Genomic DNA, 22,585 nt, shown 5'->3' on the forward strand with positions numbered 1-22,585 from the left:
AGGGAATCTTATACGAATGAGTGTAACTTTGGATGATTGCCAATTTCTTTGTTAAGCTCACACGGCTGAAGCCTCATATTAGCTTCAATTGTATCTAAGAAAGCATTTTTGCATATACTGTAATGAGGACTGTGGATTTTGTCCTCAATCTCTTAGACTGGAATGACTTTAGGAAGGGATCTCTCAGTCAGCAGGAACTAATACAGAGAATAAAACATGTTTTACAGGCATGTGAGTAATGGTTTAAGACAGAATTTGAAAAAATTTGAACATTCATAGTTGACATTTGAGGTCTTAGTCATCACCAAATGCAGAATTACAGCATTTTAAATATATACACACCTGGAACATTTCTTGTATAATTACAGTCCTCTGCTGTTGCTACTGAGCAGCTCCACTCTGGATCTGGATAATTGTAGTTAACTCTCTTGTTCAGAGGGCAATTGTTTTAGTGGAACACTGGATTTAAAATGATTGACTGACACTATAGATACTAGATATTGGCATTTTTATCATTTAGTCACTATGTGGAGAGTTAGATATGTCAATAATATGTCAAAGATTATGTGAAAATTGTGAACGCAGGTACACAGTATCAATCATAAAACTCAAAACAACCACTACCATTTCTGCTCTTTTTTGGTGATTGTGGTGCCTCCACCTTAATTGTGGTTTATTTGCTTGTACTCAATAATACTCAGGTTATCTTGTAGCATTAAATGAGCAAACTTTCCAAAACTGCACACGAGCAGTGCTGCATTATATTTAAAAAATGATCAGATAGTCTATGAGGCATCTACTTGAGATTTCTTGCAAGTCTCTAGTAACTTGCTTGCATTTTTAATCAGCTTTCATGCAGATTTTGCAGCATGCAGGTGTAACTTCTCTTTAGCCTATATTTGAAATCGTTCTCCAAACATCGTCTGCTGTGCTGAAACAACAAACACCTCTTTTCACAGTTTATCAGTCTGTCTCAAGTGAAGCAGACAGGAAAACAAATGGCTGTAAAGGACTTTACGAGTCCTTTAAAGAACAATAGGTTACATGAAGAGAGCAGGCACAGTCTATCGGGGTCTTCATCACTCTCAACTCTCAACAGTTAGAATTATTCAGCCCTCATTAGGGTCTAATATGATATTATGAACTTAAGTCAAAGCAGGATGATGGAAATCTCCCATAAAAGTTAGTTTTGCTCACTGTAAGCTGCCAAAAAACATTTTTATTCCAATTCCCTCAATTAATTACTAATCAATCACTGAATAACTCAAACAGCAGGTTTTCCAATAACTGTTTTACAACTATTTGACAGAACACCACAAATAGCTATGAGCACTTAATTATGCATGTATGGGTAAAATAGAGAACTGGAAAACAATATCCAAACAAAATAACTTCAGCTGTGAAACATTAACACTTGGACACTGATATTAATCGTCAAGGTAACCACAGCCAGCATGAATCACTAGTTCCTCAATGGACACAATTGATAATTAAAGCACCCACATCCAAACTCAAACAATCTCTGAATGTAGATGATGACACTTACCTGATGAGATTTCCTTGCAGTGTTTCAGTACAATGTCATCCTGGAGTATGCTGGCGATGCGGGCTGCCAGGCTGTGGAGTGTGTGCATGTGTGTGTGTGACTGATGAGTGTGAGAGTGTGTCCGAAAGTACTCGGTGACTCAAGAGAGCAATGTGGCTGCCTGCGGTTTCCTGACGGGCTCTATTGTGGTGGAACGTGATATGTTTTCCTGAGGAAAGGCCCGTCCCGTCCTTTCTCCCCCTCCTACGCCACTGACCCTCCACTCCCCCTCCATCCCCCCACACCCGCACCCTTGGGAACCCCTCTAATTAAACTAATTGCATTAACTGTACAGCAAAGGAGGATAGAGTTGGACAGAGCATTCTCCTGCAGTGTTTTATGTTTTTATCAGATGAACACGTTCTATGTGCTGCATGCATGTATCATGTACTCTGATTTCTGTGAAAAGTAGAATATGAACCATGAGGATGATTCAGTGTCCGTGGCCTTGAATCCAAATTCCATTCATACACCAGCAGCAGTGCATTCTTCCTCAGCGGAAAAGTTTAAGTGGACTGATCGGAGCTAAAATGACAATCAACACTGGTGCTGGTGCTATATTGTCTCTGCTTTACTGCAGAGCTTCAAGGTCACTATCGCTATGGCAAGGCCTCTGATGTCACACAAAGTACAGAGGAATAAAATAAAACAGTTGAAGGAAATATGAGAGGTGTGGGTGCAAATGTGCATAGAGGTGCACTGTGCAACTTTAAAAGAATACAAAGCGATGCAACATGACAAAAAGGTAAGATCAGGGTGAAACACCTCATGGTTAAAAATTTCCCAGACAATCCTGAATTCACTGTGGCCCCCTTCTGCCACCTAGTGTGCAGTTTAGTGTTGGACAGGAGCGTCCCACACTGGTACACCTACAGTAACTGTTTAGGCCAGGGGTGTCAAACTCATTTTAGTTCAAGAGCCTCATACAGCCCTATTTGATCTCAAGAGGGCCAGACCAGTAAAACTTAACTTATATTAACTTTGCTTTAATAAACCATCTATTTAAAACCATCTTTTTTAAAACTGCCTGAGATGTCTGAGTGCAATTTCAACAATTTTATGTCTCAGCCTTTTACCAGAAGTTGTTGATTTTGCACAGTGTTCAACATATGAATGTTTTAAAGATGTCAATAATCCTCTGAAGCAGCAGAAAAAATGTAATTACTTTTCTGAATTTTCATACATTGCAAAGTTATCCAGTGGGCTGGATTGGACCCCTTGGTGGGCCAGTTCTGGTCTGTGGGCTGTATGTTTGACACCCCTGGTTTAGACACAACCACAACTTGCAGCAATTAATCAGATAATTCATTTATCATTTCCTCGTGTGTTGTGTGTCTCACTGTCACTGTGTGCTTCTGTAAATTCCTCTGTCCTCAGTTCCACCCGTGAGTCATGCAGTCAAACCTGTAATCCAGCATGTCAGTATGTTACGCTGCATTTCCCCAATATGTGCTTGAGACTTGGTGCTAATGTTACTACAACACATATACACAGAGTTATCAGTTTATTAGGTACACCGGTACAATCAAATTTAATCTGGGCTGGTTTTTTCATTTAGAAATGACTAAAAACATAACTTAGTATTTGTTTCACATATTTCATGATAGCTCCAAAAATGAATTTCACTTCAAATGGTTAACATATCCATCTAAAACTAATTTTAGTAATATCCCAAACAGCATAAACTGATATTGCGGTGACCGGGTCAACAAGGAGTATTTCATAATGTTTAATAGTTGTTTTCTTTCTTACTTGAAGAAATATTGCTTTCTAATTGTATATTCATTTGTATGTCTTTCTTTCTTTTACAATTGGTGTGTAAAAAGCATAAAAATTACACAAAAAGAAGAAGAAACAGTGATTCAATATGACTCAGTCCAATACATCTCTACTATCAGTGTCTACAGAAACTGAACATCGGAAGCTTTAGAGTAATGAAGCTGTTACATTGTTCTATATGAGACAGGTGTTACAAATAAACTGGTATTTCAGTGACCGTGGCAAAATATTTAGGTTTATATTCTGGCATATACAACAATGCACCCAGAGTAAAAGAAACAGCTTTATTAGTAATTCCTTAACAGGACAGATGTCTTGACTAGTGAATGTAAATGTATTGACTTAACTGAAAATCTAGAAACACAACTCAACTCAAAAACAGAAGGGACGAGTGACAGTGAAATGTAATTAAAAAGCTACAGTATGTTAGCAATGCAACAGGATTATTTCCAGTGTTACATCATACTGGTATCTTGAATCTAGCTCCATAAATAACATTCATGATCCTTATAATTTAACAGATGGTAAATAAATCCTATACCTGTATCTAATCTAGCAGTCAACTGAAAGGTGATGCAGCTACAATGTGTCTCAGTGGAAGGTGGAACAAAACTGTGTCACAGAACAGCTCGGTTTGATGAAGAAATGACGTCTATTCGATTTATGACGTGTACCATCCCCCCCCCCCCCACCCCCCATCGTCTGCTTCTTCATCAGTTGGTGCCAGAAACTGTTGCATCCAACTATGTGCACATGGAGAGTGTGGTGATAACAGTGAGAGCGTGACAGTGGCATTTTTCCAGTCAAAGTCAAAGAGAGTCACATACTTTGCAGCTGCAGTGCATCATAGTCTTTTGGGATAGTATGAGTGGAAAAATGAATATTCCCATGATGTATTTCTTCCTGTATTATCATTGACTGTGCTGAATGTCCCATTCAGAGATAAACCCTTGCTCTTTGATTCACTTTTTGTTGTGATTTAATTTCTATTTCATATCTTATTGTTAATTATTTTAGTGTTTAGTGTTTACAGGAATAACATTAGATGCGCTTCCTTTCTTGTCAAAGTTAGCTAATAGGGTCAATATCACTCTCATATCTATCACTGATTGAGCGCAAAAGGTAACAAAATCAGCCTATCAGCATCTCTAAAGCTAATTAACTAACTAAAAAGATATGTATTTGGGCTCTGTGCATTTGTTAAACAAACAATATATAACTCATTAGTGCATTAGTGAGCTTTAAAGTTGCTGGTATGTATATTTGTTACCTTTGGACAGAGCCAGGATAGTGGATTCCCTGTTTCCAGTCTTTATGCTAAGCTAAGCTAAGCTAAGCTAAGCTAAGCTAACTTGCTTATCACAATCATATTTAACAGACATACATGAGAGTGACATCAATCTTCTTACCTTACTCTCTGTAAGAAAGCATATAAGTGTATTATTAAAAAAATTCTGGGTAGATTTTCTTTCCTCTGTATTTGCCTTCCATTGTCCTTCCATTTGGGGGGGGCATTGGATTTGTCAGAGGGTCTGGTTTTGGCCTCGGGTGTTGTGGGAGTGTTGCTGTGGGTTGTTAAAGTGGTAGGGCTCGTGGCGGTGGTGGCTGTGGCAGATGACTGGATGCTCAATGCCTTCGCTCTGCAGCTCTTCCTGCTTGTGAACTCCCTCCAACTTTCCCACCAGCTCTCTGATGAAGGTCTAAGGATGAGTGTGTGTCACATGAAACAGAAATAAATACAATTTTACAAAGTGCACGTTCAAACAAGCCTTTGACCTTTATCAGAACAATCATACAATGTTAAAGAAGCCCAACAACCACAGATCTACAAGGTCTGTTCACTATGTCTGCATCTAATGGGATGAATTACACCCAATAGGTAATCAAATACCTGTGTTTAACCTGTCAGACATGTAGACATTAAAGAATAAAACTAGTAATATTCTATATTCATCTTATTATCAACAAATCCCATTAAAAGCAACCATAAATTGATACAGTATTGTCTGTGCAAAAGCCTAACATATCTTATTCCTCTGTGCCAAAGAGCTCCATTGTAGTCCAAACATGATTAAAAACACACTGATGAGCCACAACGTTGCACTGGGTGACATGTTCATTCATTACAATGAACATGGGTGTCATAGTTTATTGTCAGACGTTCCCACATACACCACCCAACATCTATAGATATTCACTAGTGCCATAAATCCACAACTGAAAATAGACCCCAACAAATGCACTATTTCCAACTCTCTGAATAGCGTTTGTTAAAAAACTACACTGACCAGTTGTTTTTTGGAACTTTTGGACTTGGTCCTGAGATTTGTAGGTAATAACAAAAATCTATGTTTTTTATAATAATAATAATAATAATAATAATAATAAATGTTATCTAAAGGCGCCTTTCAAAGCACTCAAGCTCACCTTACAAGGCCACCTTACCTTTTTTATCATTTAACTTAGTTGTTTAGCTGTTACACTAACAACTGTCATGCATTCATCAAGCTACTGTAATTAAACATTATAGTTTGTGACAGTGAATGATAAAAAATGTACCATATACATAGAAAGATGGAGGCTTTAACATTATTACCATAATACAATATATAGTGTATTACCTTCCACAGAGCTCAGGCTATTAAGCACAAACAGGACATTTTTAGACAGAAATTAAATTTGGTTTGAAAAAAAAGCATTCTGCACAGCTACATGTGGATCCTTTTAGGGGAAGGATCTCTGTTGAGTCGTAACAGTAAAATAGTTCATTTGGGTCACTGACAGCTGACCTCTTGTTTGTTTGCATTGTTAGTAAAAACCACTATTACAGCTAATTAGCTAGATTAGCTTTCCACCATTTTTGCTCTCAGAAGTATTGAATGCTTAAAACAATATCCAAACTGCACTTATCAGACCATTAAAAAACAAACTGCAATCAGGAGCCAAAAGCTGCACATTAAACAGTGTTAAATCAATCACTATGAAATGTAGCTGGGTGTTGCATGAAGGTTTTCTTTCTCCATACATGGAAGAAGACCTTGAAAAGCATTTGGGACCTGGGAGGAAAGGCCACAGATGAGGAGGAGGAGGTTCTCAGTCTGTGTGCTTTTATTGTGACGGTCATAAATTACTTTTGTATGCCACGTTTAAAAGTTAAACATAAGTCACTTGATTGTGATCTGGATACAGATGCCAGGCAACAACACATCCCTTCCGCTGCATACTTTGTGTATGTCGGAGTTTCCATGGCACACCCAGATGTGGTGCGCTATGGCTACAGTGCAAGTAGAGGTGGTTAAAACAACCAGCGTCTTTCTTGAATAAATACCAGCTGTAAATATTTGTTTGACTAAGGATTCTCATGTTGTTTTTTAGTTTTCCATTTGTAGGCATTAAATCAGCAGTGTGATGCTAATTCTGATCTTTACTTTGGCTGCTCATTTTAAAACTATTTAAAAGGTTGCTGCCCTTTGTGTAATATGAAATGATTGTACAGGGAAGTGGGTGGAGAGCTGCTATCTCATCTCGCATATTTCTTAGTTGCAGGAATCTCTTAATGATGCACTGTGTCAGGCTCTATTAAACTGTGGAGGTCTGAGTAAGAAAAGCAGCATCTACACTGACTCTGAGTCTCAACCCTCCCTGCTTGTTTGCCTGTGTTTGCATCTCTGAACAGGCCACAGCGAAGCAGGCAGACGTTCAAGCCCAGAAAGACTCATTGTTTCAGGGGTGCAATGGAAAGCACAGAAAGCCATTGTTGAAGCATGTGGAGTGACTGTCGGAAGATGGAGGTATCAGATGCTACAGCTTCAGTTAAGCCATGTGAGACCTGTGTGTGCGTGTCTGTGTGTGTCTGTGTGTGTGGCCTATCAAAGTCTACTTTAAAGGATAAACTTTAAACATTGGACCAGTTAATTTGTCCAATTGGGGACAAAAGCTGTGACACTAATTGTGAAAAGGCTGATTTTTGGGTCAATGGTTAAGGTTTGAGAAAGTAGTGGTTATGGTAAAGGTAAGTGTCCAGGAAATAAGTGTAATGTCTATGTAATGTCCACACAAGAAACCATGAGCTGTATGTGTCTGTGTGTGCGCAGAGAGGTTTAGTGTACATTTGCATGTGTTGTGTGTGTAATTTGTGATTTAAATGTAATTTCAAAAGTTAAAACATACCTCTGTGTTGTTACTGCAGTTTTGCAAAAGTTCCTGTTTAAAAGATACAAGACACATAATCACATATTCATCTTCAAAATGTTACCATAAGTAAATGTTGTCTGAAAATCTGTTCCTTTCCCTATAACTCAGTCATTAGTACTGCATAATGATATCAACTCAATGTGTTTCTGAGTGACTCACTGAGCTAAATCTGTCTTTTGATGCAGAAATGTGTCGTCTAACAGCAACTTCAACAATGTTGTATAATTTAGAAACTCCACTCCATTGCAAATCCCTCTTCCTATTTCATAACCAGCGGGTATCTTAATCAGTATAAATTAACTGACTGTGCTCTATAATGGTTCATGTTACCTTTAACTTTTTGACTCGATCCTCATCGTTAGGCAGGTCAATCAAGTCGTCAATGTTCACCTCCTCTGGTATATCATCTTCCTGAATTCACACACACACACACACACACACACACACACACACACACACACACACACACACACACACACACACACACACACACACACACACACACCTGAAATTAGTCCTCATACATGGTCAAAAACGAAACACATTTATTATCTGGTTCAACCTCTTGAACCATGCTCTCCCCCTCAAATCTTTGAGGAATTCCCATACAGTTTTTCCATATTGTTCACTCACTGAGTGTATGATATATAAAGCAACTGAAATATTCAAACCCCTCTGCAGCATTGCTTAAAATAGAAAACTCAACATGATTTGTCATGCATGTTTCTCACTTAGATCTACACATATTTTGGTATAATCTGAAATATTTGGATCCACATCCAGAATTGAAATCAAAATGCTGCATACTTACAGGAAAAGTTCAAAGTATAGTCGTTGATTCACATTGTACATATTCATCTGATCCATTGTTAATATAAAATATGGATAGTGTAGCTGAACATTTTAATGGATTGCACTAACTGCACTATTATACTGATGCACTGCACTTTTTTTTCTACTGTAACTATATTTATTGTATTTATATGTCATCTTTGTACTTTTAACCTGTCTGGTTTTCTGTCTTTTTTCTGTCTTAGCTTTTTTACCTCTTCATTATGGTATCCAAATACTGAAACTTGGCCAATAAAGCACCTTTGACCTTTGAGCTTTAAAGGACCGGTTCTAACATAATTTGTGAACATAAATCCACTACTGGTCAATTACACATACAGATGCTTGTAAAGATGAAGGAAAAATCTTCATGTACTTCAATGCAGCACAAAGATGAGTTCTTGTGTGAACCATATGAACATCTTATTTATAACTTCCACACACATTTACACCACTAAGTCCAATAAAGGCTTTTCTGAGACTTTGGATTCAGCCTGCACACGTTGCATGTCCATCATTTGTGTGTTCAGACTGTGGAAGCTGAATAGTAACAATGCTTATGTAACACTGTAACAGTGGCCTGCTCTGTGGGAACAAACAGCCATTGTACCAGCTAAGTGAAAGGACAATCCCGTCCACCCGCCCGTCCACACCACTGCACTGCACTGGGTCTGTAATTAGGCTGGACTTAATGTCACATACAGGACTGCAACACCACAGTCCACCAGCTTCTAACCTGAAACACTAATAAAATATTACATGTTTGTCTGTTATTGTGTGCAATATGACCGGGTGCAACAAAATGACACTTTTTTAAAATCATCACTGAACTGTTTACAACAAAACCAAATATAAGTATTTAAATCATGTTCTAAATGTCCAAACTGTGCTCCTTTATTCACCAGTAAAATAAATATTTTGGTTATTCTAAATTTGCCATTGGATTTAAAAGCTCTCTGTGAAATCCCCCCCCCCCCCTTTACTCCAAAACACACTCTCCTCCTGAGACATCCTAACCTCCTGTCAGCTGCCAGATGTGCCGTGTTTATCTCCTCATGGGGCCAGTGTTTTCCCTCTTCTGCAACTATCCCCTCTTTCTTTTCTTCTCATTATTCATCCTTCTCTCTCTCTCTTCCACGCTGCCCATGTAAGGCAGTGTAAGACCCAAGACAGATAGAGATCTCTGCAGAGTGGACAACAGTAGACCTCACGTCCACAGGATGCTTGGCCTTGTAAGGAGAAGCAGGCTGCCCCCCCACCTCTCTTTCTCATCTATCCCGAACACCTCATATATCATAGGAGGCCTGTGGCTGAGTCTCAGAGCTGTGCTGTAATCTCAATCTGCCTCACATCACATTGTCAATTTTTTTAAAACAACTTTTACTTCATAGGTTAAGGCTCTCTTGCTTTTTAGGGAAGATACAGCCTAAAAATTAATTCCTAGGCTATATCATTTTCTGAATCTCTTAATAGAATATTATCTTATTGTAGGATTAAAAACCGAGCAGCCAAGGCAGTTTCTCTCAGGGCTTCTTGCTCTCGGGCACATCCACCTACCTGACCCGTGTACAGCCGATCCAGATTCTCATCGATCCACTTCTCCACGTCGAGCCGCTTCTGCAGCTCCTTCCTATTGTACTTGACGGTGACCCGGGCATGCCTCTTCGGTATATTACCTACTTGATCCTGAAGCAGTTCCATATCCGTCGTCTCGGTCCGCTCGGCTGCCATCTCTGGTGTGGACTGGTCTGACTGGTTGCTCCTCTTTTTCGTGCGTAAGTGGAGAAAGGCGCAGGGAGGCGACGGCAGCGCACACTGCTGAACACAAGCTGAGGATGGACTTAGCCCCCCCCCCCCCTCTCCTGGGATGATTATTTACAGAGTTTCTATACAAATACTGCACAACTATTTCCATGCCATTAACTTGTAAATATAAGTGATGTAGATTGTGCCACATAGTTTGGAGAAAGAGTATTTACTATTGTAACTGACTGAGGAGAGCTGCTGCAGAGTCATGCAGCTGATTGCATCAATTATACTGATGATGTCACAAGCTTTAACATAAACGCTTAACGTCCAATGAGCTCAACATATGTAAACAACTTCCTAGCTTTTAAACCACTGCTTCAGAAAACGGTTTACATTGTATAGTATTTGGTCAACGATCTATGTTGCATACATTTTAAAACTCAATTCAGAGGGTGGCCCATTTTACTTTAAATGAATGGCCCAATTTATCTAACATTTTAAGGTAAATTGGGCCAGTAACTAAAAATGCTTTTTCATAAACAATAAGTGCATTTAGCAAAAGATCAGCATTTTGTCTGATAGAGGCCATCAATATATTTATTATGAATCACTACTTCTAGATGTTTGTTTCTTTATTATTGAGTTATCAACCTTATCATTGACAAGTAAGGTTTGTTATACCAGGCAACAAATCATGCAGTTTTCATATCAAGTAGCCTACAGTTGTGACAAGAATTGGAAATAATTTGCAGTCTGTTAATGTTTAAAGAGCTATGATGTTAAGACCTTAAATGGCCCATTTTACCTGATGGCCAATATCTGGCCTATCTATGGCTGATATCACCCTACACACACACTATGTAACATTACATTAAAATATTAAAACCATTATGTGATGTGCCATTACGTGCATGTGCAGTGATGGAACATGGGGGCGGGGTTTAAAGAAGAGATACATACCTGGCAAAAAATGTTCTTATAGCCAGCAACAACAACAAAAAAACAACAAGAGAGTTAGTTTTCCTGGGTAAGTGAAATGTTTGAGATTGTTCCGGACCTGTATTGAATGGAAAACTGACTTACCTGCTGCTGCTTTCACAGAGCCAGTTGCAGGGCTCTGATACTGTCCATGTTCACTCACTGACATGGCTCACTCAGACAGGTGGAATGAATGGAATGAAGCCATCCTTAATGTTTTTATGAAGTCAAAATGTCTGCACAGTGTCAGAACCAGTCAAAGGTTTGCACACACCCATTCACACACTCAAATACACTCAAGTGAATGAGAAGGCGTGTCCAGACTTGATTGGTAGGCTAAAGATTAATCAATACATTAAAGATCTAATAATGGTGTGTCATTCATTCAATTACCACATGCTTTAAAACTAAATCAGCTGATTTTGTATTGACGAATCCTCTATTGGAATACTTTGTGTAGCCTAGAGTGTGGATTTTCCCTTTTCTGTAAATGCCGATTTTTCTATTGATAAAAAACTGTACAGACTTTGTAACCACTGACTAAGACATGTGTTTGGTGTTTTTCCATACATCACAGCACTTGTATCCAAAACTTGTGAAAATGAGGTAGTGATGTGCTCAGGGACTGTCTTTATCATGTAAAACTCAGGTGCTCTTGAAGATAAAGGTAATCACATTGAGGGAAAAACTCATTCAAAAGGCATCCTGCAGAATATACTCAAGCAATTTTATGGAAATGATCAAAAACAGCATTAAAATCACATACATAATTATATCAACACATCTAAACCATATTCAATGTCATGGGTTAAAATGCACCTGTAATCTGTCATATCATTATATCCAAATATATATGATGTTAAAAATTATGTCATCTCTTTATTCTCCTTAAGGATATGTTATTTGATGGCTGCATATTGTTATGGGACTCATTTGGTTAGATCCTTCTTAATGTTCTACATATAATAACAAAGATCTACTGCTCTAAATGCCTGCCAATATGCTTCTTTTAAATAATTAGTAAGCAGTATTTAATATTTACTACATGTTTGCACTTAAATGTTTTACATAATACATGGACTGTGTTTCAGCCAACTGGAGAGAAAAGTCTACATGCATAACTTTATGTTTATACCAGTGGTCTCCAACCCTGTTCTTGGACAGCTACTGTCCTGCATGTTTCAGGTATCTCCCCACTCTAACACACCTGATTCTAGTAGTTAACTCGTTATTAAGCAGCTTGTCAACGGGCTTGATAACCAGCTAATTATTAGAATCAGGTGTGTTAGAGTGAAGCGATACCTAAAACATGCAGGACAGTAGCTGTCCAAGAACAGGGTTGGTGATCACTGGTTTAGATAGTTCAGAACCAACATACAGCTGGTGTGAAGTTAATCAGATTTTCTATCAGTTCATTTTTAATGGCAATATTTTTCTAGTTCCAGCTTTTCCAGATTTGCTGCTTTTCTCTGTTGTATTATACATTGAATATATTTGGGTTTGGATTCTTTGACAGATGAAACAAGTATTTTGCAATAATTTTCACACTTTTCTGGCACTTTGTGAACTGAGAAAACACTCAGCAAATGAATAGATAATCACCATTAACTCCTTGTAACATAACACCTAAGCCATTAATCACTTATACAATGCACTATGTGAGACTTCTCTGATATCACTTTAGCTTTAAGTTCCTCTAACCACAAGAACAGAGACTTGAGTCCAGAATTGCATCAAAGCAGATCTTTTATTCGACATCACAACCACAACATGATGAAATTAAATATGAATGAAAATATGTAACGTAACACAAACTTTGGCATGAACAGAAAAAATGGCACATCAAAAGAGAAATGTGATCAGTAGTATATACTGTATACATATATATATTTATATAATTTACAGTAGTGGCTGACTGTGTGATAAAGCACATTTTCCTTTATATCCCTGCACTAAATATCTTTGGGATATCTCACACAATCCTTCGCAGCCCATAAAAAAACATCCAGATAGAAACATCAAGCGTCGGTCGTCATTCAGCATCATATAAATATATTTCTACATCTGTGACAATCAAAGTGGAGTCATGAACATAAGTTATCAAATAAATAAATAATATAAAGAATAAAAAAATGATGGTACTCACAATAAGGAAATAATGGCAAAAGGAAGATTGAAAAGCAAAACAAAAATTCTGTGTAAAAATAATAATAATAAAAAATAAACGATTAAACAAAGTAATGATATTAAAGACAATAAAGCAATCAAACGTATGTCTTGGGCAAGTTTTCCGAAGATGTTTTGTATTGTGACTTCCTGTATTTGGTTTGTGTTGTAGGTCCTATGAGAATTCAATCGTATTATTTGTCTCTTTGGGTCTAAAACATGGAAGAGCTTTGCCCCATATACTTTTTCAATAATCTTTGTAAATCATCTTCATCAGAATAGTTCATTTGTCAGTATTTTGCTTCAGTCATCTTCAGCATGAGCAAAGCAGTTTTTTGCTCATGAATATGCTCCTTTCTTCATCTTCATGAAAAGGAGGAGCAGCAAGTGCTAATATTCTTCTTTACCTGTGTCAGCATCAGTATTCTCCCTCTGAAATCTGGTTCCTGCTTCATCTCAGTCCTGCTCCGGAGCCCGGGCCGGCCTCGTCTCTCCACATAAAGTCCTGACGCTCGCCTCTGGTGTGGCCGCTCTCCACGGGACTGTGTCTGTACCCGGATCTTCCATCTGGGCAGAGGGAGAGGCTAAGGCGTGCCGTGCTGTTGCTGATCTTGAACATGCCGTTGGGAACGAGGAAGGAATCTCTCTCGTTTCCTCCCAGGTTGTTCACTGTGTCCAAATCATTGTAAACTGCAATGTCGCTCAGCTGCTTCCTCCCCTGCAGCCTCCTTCTCCTCCTCAGAAAGATAATGCCAGCCACCAGAATCAACACCATGATGGCCAGAAAGCAGGAGATGGTGAGGGTGGCTGAGGAGGGCTGGGAGGTTTGGCGCAAAGCAGGCTTGAAACTGGGCTGAAGTGTGAACTCACAACTCGGACCCATAAAGCCTTTAGGGCACTGGCATACTGGCCCAGTAAAGTGGGTGAAGCAGGTGCCACCGTTCTGGCAGGGACGGGCGCCGCAGGCATCTGAGCGCACACTGCAGTTCTTGCCGGTGTACCCTAGGGTGCAGGAGCAGGTGTAGTCATTCACACCGTCTTGGCAGGTCCCGCCGTTCTGGCAGGGGTTGGAAGCACAGTCGTCGAAGTTGACCTGGCAGTTGGCACCAGTGAAACCTGGCTGACAGCGGCACAGGACACTCTGGCCAAGGTCCAGACAGTCGCCACCTGCAGAAGAGAGAAATACTCTGTTCAGCATCCAGCAGATCAGGGAGGACACGCAGTGTGTTTAATGATGGCTGTTAATGGGATTACATTTAACTGTCTCTGCAGTAAGTCGCTTCAAGTGCATTCATGTAGTGTTGACAGTAAACACCTATTCACTTAAAAAAGGCTCATATTCAGCTAAGAAACTGCAGGTTTGAACTTTATCCACAAGATGGCGCCAGATCACTCACCGTTCAGACAGGGCCTGTTACTGCAGCGGTCCAGCTTCTTCTCACAGTTGGAGCCGGTGTAGCTAGGAGGGCAGCGGCAGGTGTAGCCTCCGGTCATGGCCTCCACACAGGTGCCGCCATTGAAGCAGGGACCGTCGGCGCAGGTCATGGCGATGATCTCGCAGTTCTTACCGTAGAATCCCTGAGGACAGGTGCACGAGTAGTCGTTCTCCAGGTCCTGTGGACAGAGAGAAAGAAATAACTATGTTAAGGAGGAAAAATCTAGAGACAGTCAGTGTGTCAGAGACTGTAGTTAGTACGGTAAATAAGATTTATATTCCTAGGTTAAGATTAGGGTAAGTGCTCCATTTGTTTTGAAGGTTGGAACAAAGGATGAGCACAAAGACTGGAAACAGGAGTAAATTCAAAGATATGCATCAATCTTCTCATCTAACTCTGAATAATGTCGAACTATCTATTAAAATACTAGAACTAGAATAAATTCAATCCAGTAGTTGTTTTTTTGTTGTTGTAAAAACGAAGTGCAATATTTGTTGTTGACCAGCAGAGGTCAAAAATATTTTCTGTGATCATTTTGTTTCTTTTAAAGTGTCTTAATATGAGTATCGCCTTAAACTAAACAGACTTGTCCTGATGTGTACTCACATTACAGCTGCCTCCGTTCTTGCAGGGGTTGCTGTCACACTCGTTGGTTTCCAGCTCACAGTTGGTGCCTCCGAAGCCAGGTCGGCAGGTGCAGGTGTAGCTGCCTTGACCCGTGTTGGTGCAGGTTGCACCATTGGCGCAGGGCTTGTGGTTGGTGCAGTAGTTGAGATCCTGGTCGCAGAAAAGGCCCCCCCAGCCCTCTTGGCAGTTACACTGCCATGGCTGGCTGCATGTCCCGTGGAGGCAGCCTGGGTAGCGGACGCATTCAATGCAGGAGGGGCCCTGCCAGCCCATGCGACACGTACAGCCCCCAGGGGCCTCGCAATAGCCATGCCTCTCACTGCAGTCCGCCGAGCAGATGGCTGGAGAAGAGAGGAGGGAGGGGAGGGTGTGTGATTACAATGGGCACGCCTTCCCATACATCTCTCTCTGTCACTCACACACATACACACACACACACACACACGTACAGGGCCCCCTGTCTGACCCCAGCCCTGCTCCAGACTTCACTGTTGGTTAAGTATTAAGCCAAGCAGCTGGTAGGCACACTGCCGGAGAAAAATGCTTTCTTTTTATCTCCTCCCCATTGGACACACGCGCGCGCCCGCGCACGCGCACATACATCACCTTGAAAAGTGTGTGTGTCTAATGGGAGCCACAGCTCTTTCTCTCATTGTAACAGAGAACAAAAGGCTCATGGAACACCACAGACTGTCTTGCAGAAGAATAAAACACAACGCTACAGGACACCACTCAGATAAAGAGAAGACTGTACTCTAAAGATTCCTGTCTCAAGTGTCTCTTTGGAAGATCAAACCATTAACGATGCTTAGCCAAGGTGTAAAAAGAAACCCAAAACAAAACACTTTTTATCCACACCTCAATGATATTTGACACCAGTATTATTATGTTGAGCATCATTATCTTACAAATATTAGTGTTCTTGTTTCATGATTTCACTGCAAGTACACAACGTCTTTAGTTGTCCACTATTTACATTTACTGAGTCTTTACCCACTGCATGGATATGATCATCAAACTTTCTGATAATGGAGTTTGAGGTCATCCTTCTTTCATTTGTTTGTAATTTATTTATTTTTAACAAATTTGTAATATCATAGAATATAGAACATATCATGAAGTTGCGTTGAATATTGTAGATTCATATTTAGCACCATTCATGTACTTTAAATCCACATAGGAGAATAGGATGTGTGTGTGTGTGTGTGTGTGTGTGTGTGTGTGTGTGTGTGAGAGAGAGAGAGAGAGAGAGAGAGAGAGAGAGAGAGAGAGAGAGAGAGAGAGAGAGAGAGATTAGGAATCTAGTGTTACTTTTCTAGTATCCATAAAAGAAGTTTAATCTGTTTCTGCTCCCTCCACGGGCCAGTCACTGAACTTGACCCTGGGCGCAAGTCTATGGTGCGAGTGTCTTGCTCTGTGGCACATCAGCAATTATTCAGGCACACTTACGCTCAGAGCAGTAGTTTCCCTTCCAGCCCTCCAGGCAGATGCGGTTGCCCTCCTCGTCGCAGGTGTAGTGTCCCAGCGTGTCGTCTCTTGGCCTGCAGTAGTCAGCGCAGCCGTCTCCAAAGTAGTACTCGTCGCAGAAGACGTGGTAGGAGTAACGCAGCTCGCTCTGTTCTCCAAAATGGACGTCCTGAGACCAGTCCTCACCGATGGCAAGTCTCCTCCTGGTTGCCAGACGGTTCACAAGGTTGTTCTGGTTATCTGCAGACGGAATACAACATTTTAAATAGATTGCATTTTGAAGCTGCGTGCACCAGATGGAAATGTTACTTAATAACGTCAAATGTAGTGCATGGACAGGGAGATATAACCCACCTGTGTATTCAGTGGGAGATTCGGCGTTCCAGGCTTCAATGATCAATGAAAATGTTCCCTGAAACAGAAAGAAGTGAGTTGAGTTTGGAAAGTGCAATCACTGTTACGTATATAGTTAATATGAGTAGTTTACGCACTCATTTGACTGTGAAAGATCAACTATGGATTTTGACGTCAGTGAGTAAAATTGAAAAGGAAAGATTTATGCAATTTCAACACTTGATTGTAACTCCAAAGCAAATAGCTCAGATTAAACTTCAAACATAGATCTGAGTCTTTCCTACACTGGATTAATTTGTGTTATTATTTTTCCACTTACCGGCCACTTGAAGTGGAATGGCACTCTGATGGGAGCGCTGCTAGAAATCGAGGTGTGATCAGCCCTGATGACATTGGTGTGTCCAGTTCCAAAGGTGCAAGGTGGCTCTGCTGAAATCACATCCTCTGGATGTTTTAGACATATTCTAAAAAATATGTGACAGTCCCTGTGTCTCCTACAGATGCGTTGCGCAGTGTGGAATGAATTAATTTTCAGTTCAAACACACCGGAAGAAAATACCTGTAATGACAGAAAAATAACATCAGACATCAGTGCGTAAAGGCATTTTGGGATTGTCACTTAAGCATAAACATAAACCAACTTACCACGTGCACTAAGGCCAAAGCCAAGAGATATCTCAGGTTCAGATGTGCCATTTCTAATCAGTTTGCTTTCCAGTTTTAAGTGAATCTCCGCATTCGTCGTGTGCAGTAATATTCCCAGAAGATGCTCAAGAAAACTGTTAGAGGAAAAAAATGTTCAAAAAAGTTTCATCCTTCTGTGGTACTTTTGGTAAATCCGCGTCCTCTTCTGATTCTCCGTCCTATACTCGGCACTCTACTTGTTTTGGTTCTGGTGCGTAAAGGCGCAGAGTGGTTTTATACCCGCTGATGCTGCGCGTCACAGGCAAAGAGGTGGAGCCGGAGCAGACCTCAGGGGAGCAGCCTGACATAAGGCCTGTCTGGGGATTTGGACAACCCACATTACATCTGGACCAACTTCTTGATAGGAATATGTATAAGAAGCTGGCACACGGCAGATATGCTTTGCATTACTCCTAATCACCCAGAAAAGTGCAAAGTAATCAGAATGACGAAAGAGAATCATTCCAAAGCAACGACAGCACAATTTGATACAAGTTTAATAACAAACTGTCCAATTTTTAAAGATGTCAAATTGAACATTTTTGTATAAACAGCAATGTGGTGGGAGTGAGCTTCTTCTAGTGAGCTACACAATTATTGAACATGTCATTTATGAAGCCTGCAATTACTTAAACTTCCAGAGTTTGGAAAATGTGTCAAACAATGAGCGTGCCAAGACACCAACTCACTCCTGCGTCCTTGCATTTCACCAAACATCGACTTCAGCAATTAACTTTAACATCGTTTTCGGGCCTGTAGATCATTGTTTAGAACGCTTTTTCTTTTATTCCTTTTTTGAAGCTTGCCTAAACAAAGATCAGAAGGAAGCGGGGAAGAATAGCACATAGCCTTTCTTTCTTTACATCCAACATTATAATTACCCTGACGCGTGTGAGGTGACAAAGAGTGGGCAGGTCCCGGATAGGACCGTATTGTGAGTCTAGCGGCTATTCAGGCCTCTTCTGCTGCGCTCTTGAGCCTGGGGAAGGGTGCAGGGGGGAGGTAAGAAGGGTGTGTGCCCGTATGTGTGTGGGGGGGGGTGCAGAGTTTAGACTATCATGTTGCTTTTGTCTGGACCTCATGCGAACAGCTGTATGGTAATCAACGGCACGGTCGACCCTAAGGGACTCTATACCCGGCTATTGTCTCCTCAAAGCGTCCCCCCAGCACACAAGCGCAGGAGCACACACACACGCGCAGGAGTACACACACACATACACACCCCTTATTGATTAGGAGGAACTCTCGGATCCAGCACCTGGCGTTGCGGGTGTGTGTGTGTGTGTGTGTGTGGTGGCGGGTAAACACACCTCAACTGTTATTTAGCTGATCCAACCTTCATGACTGATATACACCTTTATGATCCACTTTAACAGAACAATAAGCAGCATCAAAATCAATGTAACATAATGGCTTTTAAGAGCCCTAAAATGATAGATCATTAACAGACTCCAAAGATTTGTATTTGGTTATTTTACTCGTGGTGATCGTTTCGCTTGGAAGTGAGTTTACTTCACAATCACTTTGTATCCCAACATAGTTATTGGATATTTCACGTGGGTGTGACACTGCACAGTAACACAAATAATCACTGCGATGAAAATGAGATGTATCTGAATGTAGATGAAACCAGTTATTAGAGCAAATATTGAAACAAAGTGACATAAAGCTCAAGAATTCAAGATGTCATTTCTAAGCATTACAAAAGTGTAGGAGCAGTGTTGTTTACTAATCTCACACTGCACAAGCATGCGCGTTGGGTTGTGTGTGTGTGATGGTGATGGGAAGGAGGGAGGGTTGGGGTGAGGGCGGGGGGGGGGGGGGGGGGGGGGGGGGCATTGATATTATAATGAGAAAAAGGGACGCGTGCCTGAAGTGGCCCCTGTATCTTCTGGCACACTTCCCTGCAACATAAACAATGAAGCAAAGTATAAGATGTTTGAGGTGTCTGTCAGCTGAATGAGCAGCCTTCAGTTGAAGTATAAAGGTCTTCACACACTTTTCTGTCAAATCCAGAACAGGGGTTCTAAGAGTAGGGCCAAGGACTTCCATGGAATGCCAGAGGAGGGGGTTGTCCTTTCAAAATCAGGACAATTAAAATTCCCTACAAATAGCACAGTTAAGTAACCCACTGTTTCATTCAGTTTACTCACAGACAGAGCACAATTAACAGTAAATCAACACCACACGTGTACCCTTTACAGTTGAAAAATCTTTTATTTGTCCATATTTATAGTGTGTAATGGAGCAGTACACATATAAGGAGGAGGCATTTTTCATGATCATATTTTAATTATTTGGTTTTATTTAAGCTCATGTGCTCTATAAAACTGACTCAGTCATGAGTTTGGTTTAGTACTGTATGTCATTTCTCATACAGTCAAAGGTGGATTTTCTTGAACAAATCATTCTGTTTTGACTTATTTCAGTAATAATGTAACCATTCCAACAATATTAACAAACAGACTGTAAAAAAATATTAGGATAGGGAATGGCTGTAATCTTACATTTAGTCCTTGTCTTTTGCAAGGCCTCCCATCCTTCTATTTGAGGAAAAACTGCAATTCTCTAATGTGAGTACAAGGCTGCAAAATAAATGGTTATCATAGTGACTGAATGAGTGAGCAAGTATATTCATTTGCTGTGTCTGCTCTTGAATATTGTGATATTTTAGCTATTTTCTCATATTTAAAATAATAAGAAATATATATTTTTTGTTTTTCAAAACAATTATCTCTAAGGGAAGAATGAAGTAATGGTATACGTCTGGGTTGACAGACAAAAGTACAGAGCACAGTGACTCTCTGCCTTATATAACTGTTTCCACAATCATTTCTGTACAGTCTTTGTTTGCATATATGTGTATAATATTACATTTGACATTTTGACACTTGTTACTATGACGTGTGTCAGTGTGTGAGTAGCACATGTTCCTGTGCATTTTATCATATCTCTTACATCGCAACACCCTGGTGTCACACATATATCATCATATATCATCTTGTCCTTTGGGAGAGACAGAGACACTCACTTTAAACGTATATGCTACGTCCATCCACGGTACCTGCTGCACCTCTCTGCTGCGTGGGTCTTTGTGTCAGAGGAGCAGATGGACAGTGCACCCATCTCTGATGTTGTCATCTGTATAACTCACAGGAGTGTGACATGAGCGTGCCACGGGGCATGGGAACCAAAAAGGAGTCATGTCATCCCCCCACAGGCCGCCCATTACTTAGAGTGGCCGGCATCTGCCTCATCTACAGCTCACTAACAGCAGCTTGGAACTCCTTCTCCCAAAGGACACTTAGAAAAAAAAAAGAGGGGGAGATGCTGAAAATGTGACCCATGCAGGCCCTCAGGGGAGAAGTCGGTCTGTTTGGCCACTTCTGCAACCCCAGCCTGCTGTCTGACTGGGGGACAAAGGGAGGTGTGGAATGGGTGTCTGGTGGGTGTGATGTTCTGTGTGCATGTGTGTGTACATACAGCCTCATATTTATGCATGTCATTTGGTTGATTAGTTGATCTCATTAAGATGCTGGATGCTGAAGCACTGCAGCTTCCAAAAAAAATGCACACAGCTCTGCTGCCTCCCCATTGAGCAAATTTATGGGTTGAGTCAAAGGGAGCACGAAGTGTCTGGAGGTGCATTGTTAGGCAAATTGCTGACTAACAATAATCTAGACAGAAATACTGTATCTTATGACTTTTCCTTACTGCCCTTTGTCACAAGTTGTGGAGTTAGTGTTTTTAACTGTTGTACGTAATTTACTTCTCATTTCCTCAGGCCATCTGTTCCTACTTTTGTCTACTTTTTCCTTCATCACTCCTCCAGATTACTGCAGGAGAGCTGGCTAACAGTAAAGCAATAAGAAATACTGTACTCTTCTTTACTGTCCATTGTCCCAAGCTGTGAAATCAATTTTTTAAACTTTTTTTGGAACAATTACTTTTTGTGTTTTCAGAGAGATATAATTCTACTTTTATTTCAGCTTTCCTCCAGACTCTTAAGTTTCCCATTTTCTTTACTTTCACAACACATTTCCTCTAGTCTTTTTTCTAAAATTATTCGAGCCAAGTCAATTTATTTCTAGAGCACTTTAATCAAAGAGAAAAATACATTATTGTGATCATTAAAATGAAAATACAATAGTAATGGTAACAGTAAACATTATGTTAGTTTAACATGAACACATTTACGCCATAATGATTCATTTTGTCATCATTGATGTATTTTGCCATTACAGTATGCATCATACATCAACAATCAGCTCCTCTTCAGTTCTCATTAACATTACCACTATTCCACAGAACAACAAAATCAACATCAGTAGCCATCATTAGTATGTTTTACACAGATGTATTCTATGTAGTCTAGTATTTTACATCAAATCAGCATCTATCACTCCAGAACTAATTGGTCCTCCAAATTAAAAGCTTGTCCATGCCCTGTCACATAACACAAACTATTTTCTGATGTAATGCTCCTATAGACATGAACACATCATTTGTCAGTGCCTTACAAAACAATCACAAATCACTGTTGTTACAGTTTGGTAGGCACAAAAGAACGTGTTAAAGTTATAAAGTGTGTGACAAAAATTAAAGTAGCAGAGCTAAACAGACTTAACAAAAATTGACGTTAAAACTGACGAGAATTTGACAAGATATTAAATATTCACAGAATTAATTAATCGATTGGGTAACGAGACATGGGCAGACTGGGAGTTTAGTTTAC

At 40.1% G+C, this 22,585-nt stretch overlaps 3 protein-coding genes across 4 annotated transcripts in view; all 3 read right to left on the reverse strand.

Annotated features, from left to right (window-relative positions):
* zgc:153990 (uncharacterized protein LOC768125 homolog) overlaps positions 1-22,585 on the reverse strand; it is a 62,654-nt gene that overhangs the window by 31,770 nt on the left and 8,299 nt on the right. The window lies entirely within an intron of this gene.
* ppp1r14aa (protein phosphatase 1, regulatory (inhibitor) subunit 14Aa) lies at positions 4,883-10,098 on the reverse strand. Of its 2 annotated transcripts, XM_053331850.1 has the most exons (4): positions 9,947-10,098; positions 7,889-7,969; positions 7,535-7,567; positions 4,883-5,064 (listed from the first exon to the last, which is right to left on the reverse strand). In XM_053331850.1, exons 1-4 carry the CDS (start codon positions 10,088-10,090, stop codon positions 4,888-4,890), a joined length of 435 nt encoding a protein of 144 aa, XP_053187825.1. In that variant the 5' UTR covers positions 10,091-10,098; the 3' UTR covers positions 4,883-4,887. The 2 variants fall into 2 exon arrangements, with proteins under 2 accessions (XP_053187825.1, XP_053187826.1); XM_053331851.1 differs by lacking the exon at positions 7,535-7,567.
* dlb (deltaB) lies at positions 13,734-17,862 on the reverse strand. Its single transcript, XM_053331834.1, has 7 exons — positions 17,812-17,862; positions 17,486-17,725; positions 17,167-17,224; positions 16,795-17,052; positions 15,325-15,686; positions 14,680-14,896; positions 13,734-14,449 (listed from the first exon to the last, which is right to left on the reverse strand). Exons 1-7 carry the CDS (start codon positions 17,860-17,862, stop codon positions 13,734-13,736), a joined length of 1,902 nt encoding a protein of 633 aa, XP_053187809.1.

Source organism: Scomber japonicus, chromosome 13, assembly GCF_027409825.1.
Source record: "Scomber japonicus isolate fScoJap1 chromosome 13, fScoJap1.pri, whole genome shotgun sequence".
Taxonomy (NCBI): Eukaryota; Metazoa; Chordata; class Actinopteri; order Scombriformes; family Scombridae; genus Scomber; species Scomber japonicus.

What these genes read in the sequence shown, in the direction of transcription:
- ppp1r14aa (XM_053331850.1), bottom strand. Translation starts at nt 10,090, where the DNA reads ATGGAACTGCTTCAGGATCAAGTAGGTAATATACCGAAGAGGCATGCC. An exon ending in ATCGGCTGTACACGGGTCAG is followed by an intron (nt 7,970 to 9,946) that starts GTAGGTGGATGT and finishes GTGTGAATTCAG; the next exon opens with GAAGATGATATACCAGAGGA. An exon ending in ATCGAGTCAAAAAGTTAAAG is followed by an intron (nt 7,568 to 7,888) that starts GTAACATGAACC and finishes TCTTTTAAACAG; the next exon opens with GAACTTTTGCAAAACTGCAG.
- dlb (XM_053331834.1), bottom strand. Translation starts at nt 17,862, where the DNA reads ATGGCACATCTGAACCTGAGATATCTCTTGGCTTTGGCCTTAGTGCAC. An exon ending in AGAACGGAGGCAGCTGTAAT is followed by an intron (nt 14,897 to 15,324) that starts GTGAGTACACAT and finishes CTCTGTCCACAG; the next exon opens with GACCTGGAGAACGACTACTC. An exon ending in TAACAGGCCCTGTCTGAACG is followed by an intron (nt 14,450 to 14,679) that starts GTGAGTGATCTG and finishes TCTCTTCTGCAG; the next exon opens with GTGGCGACTGTCTGGACCTT.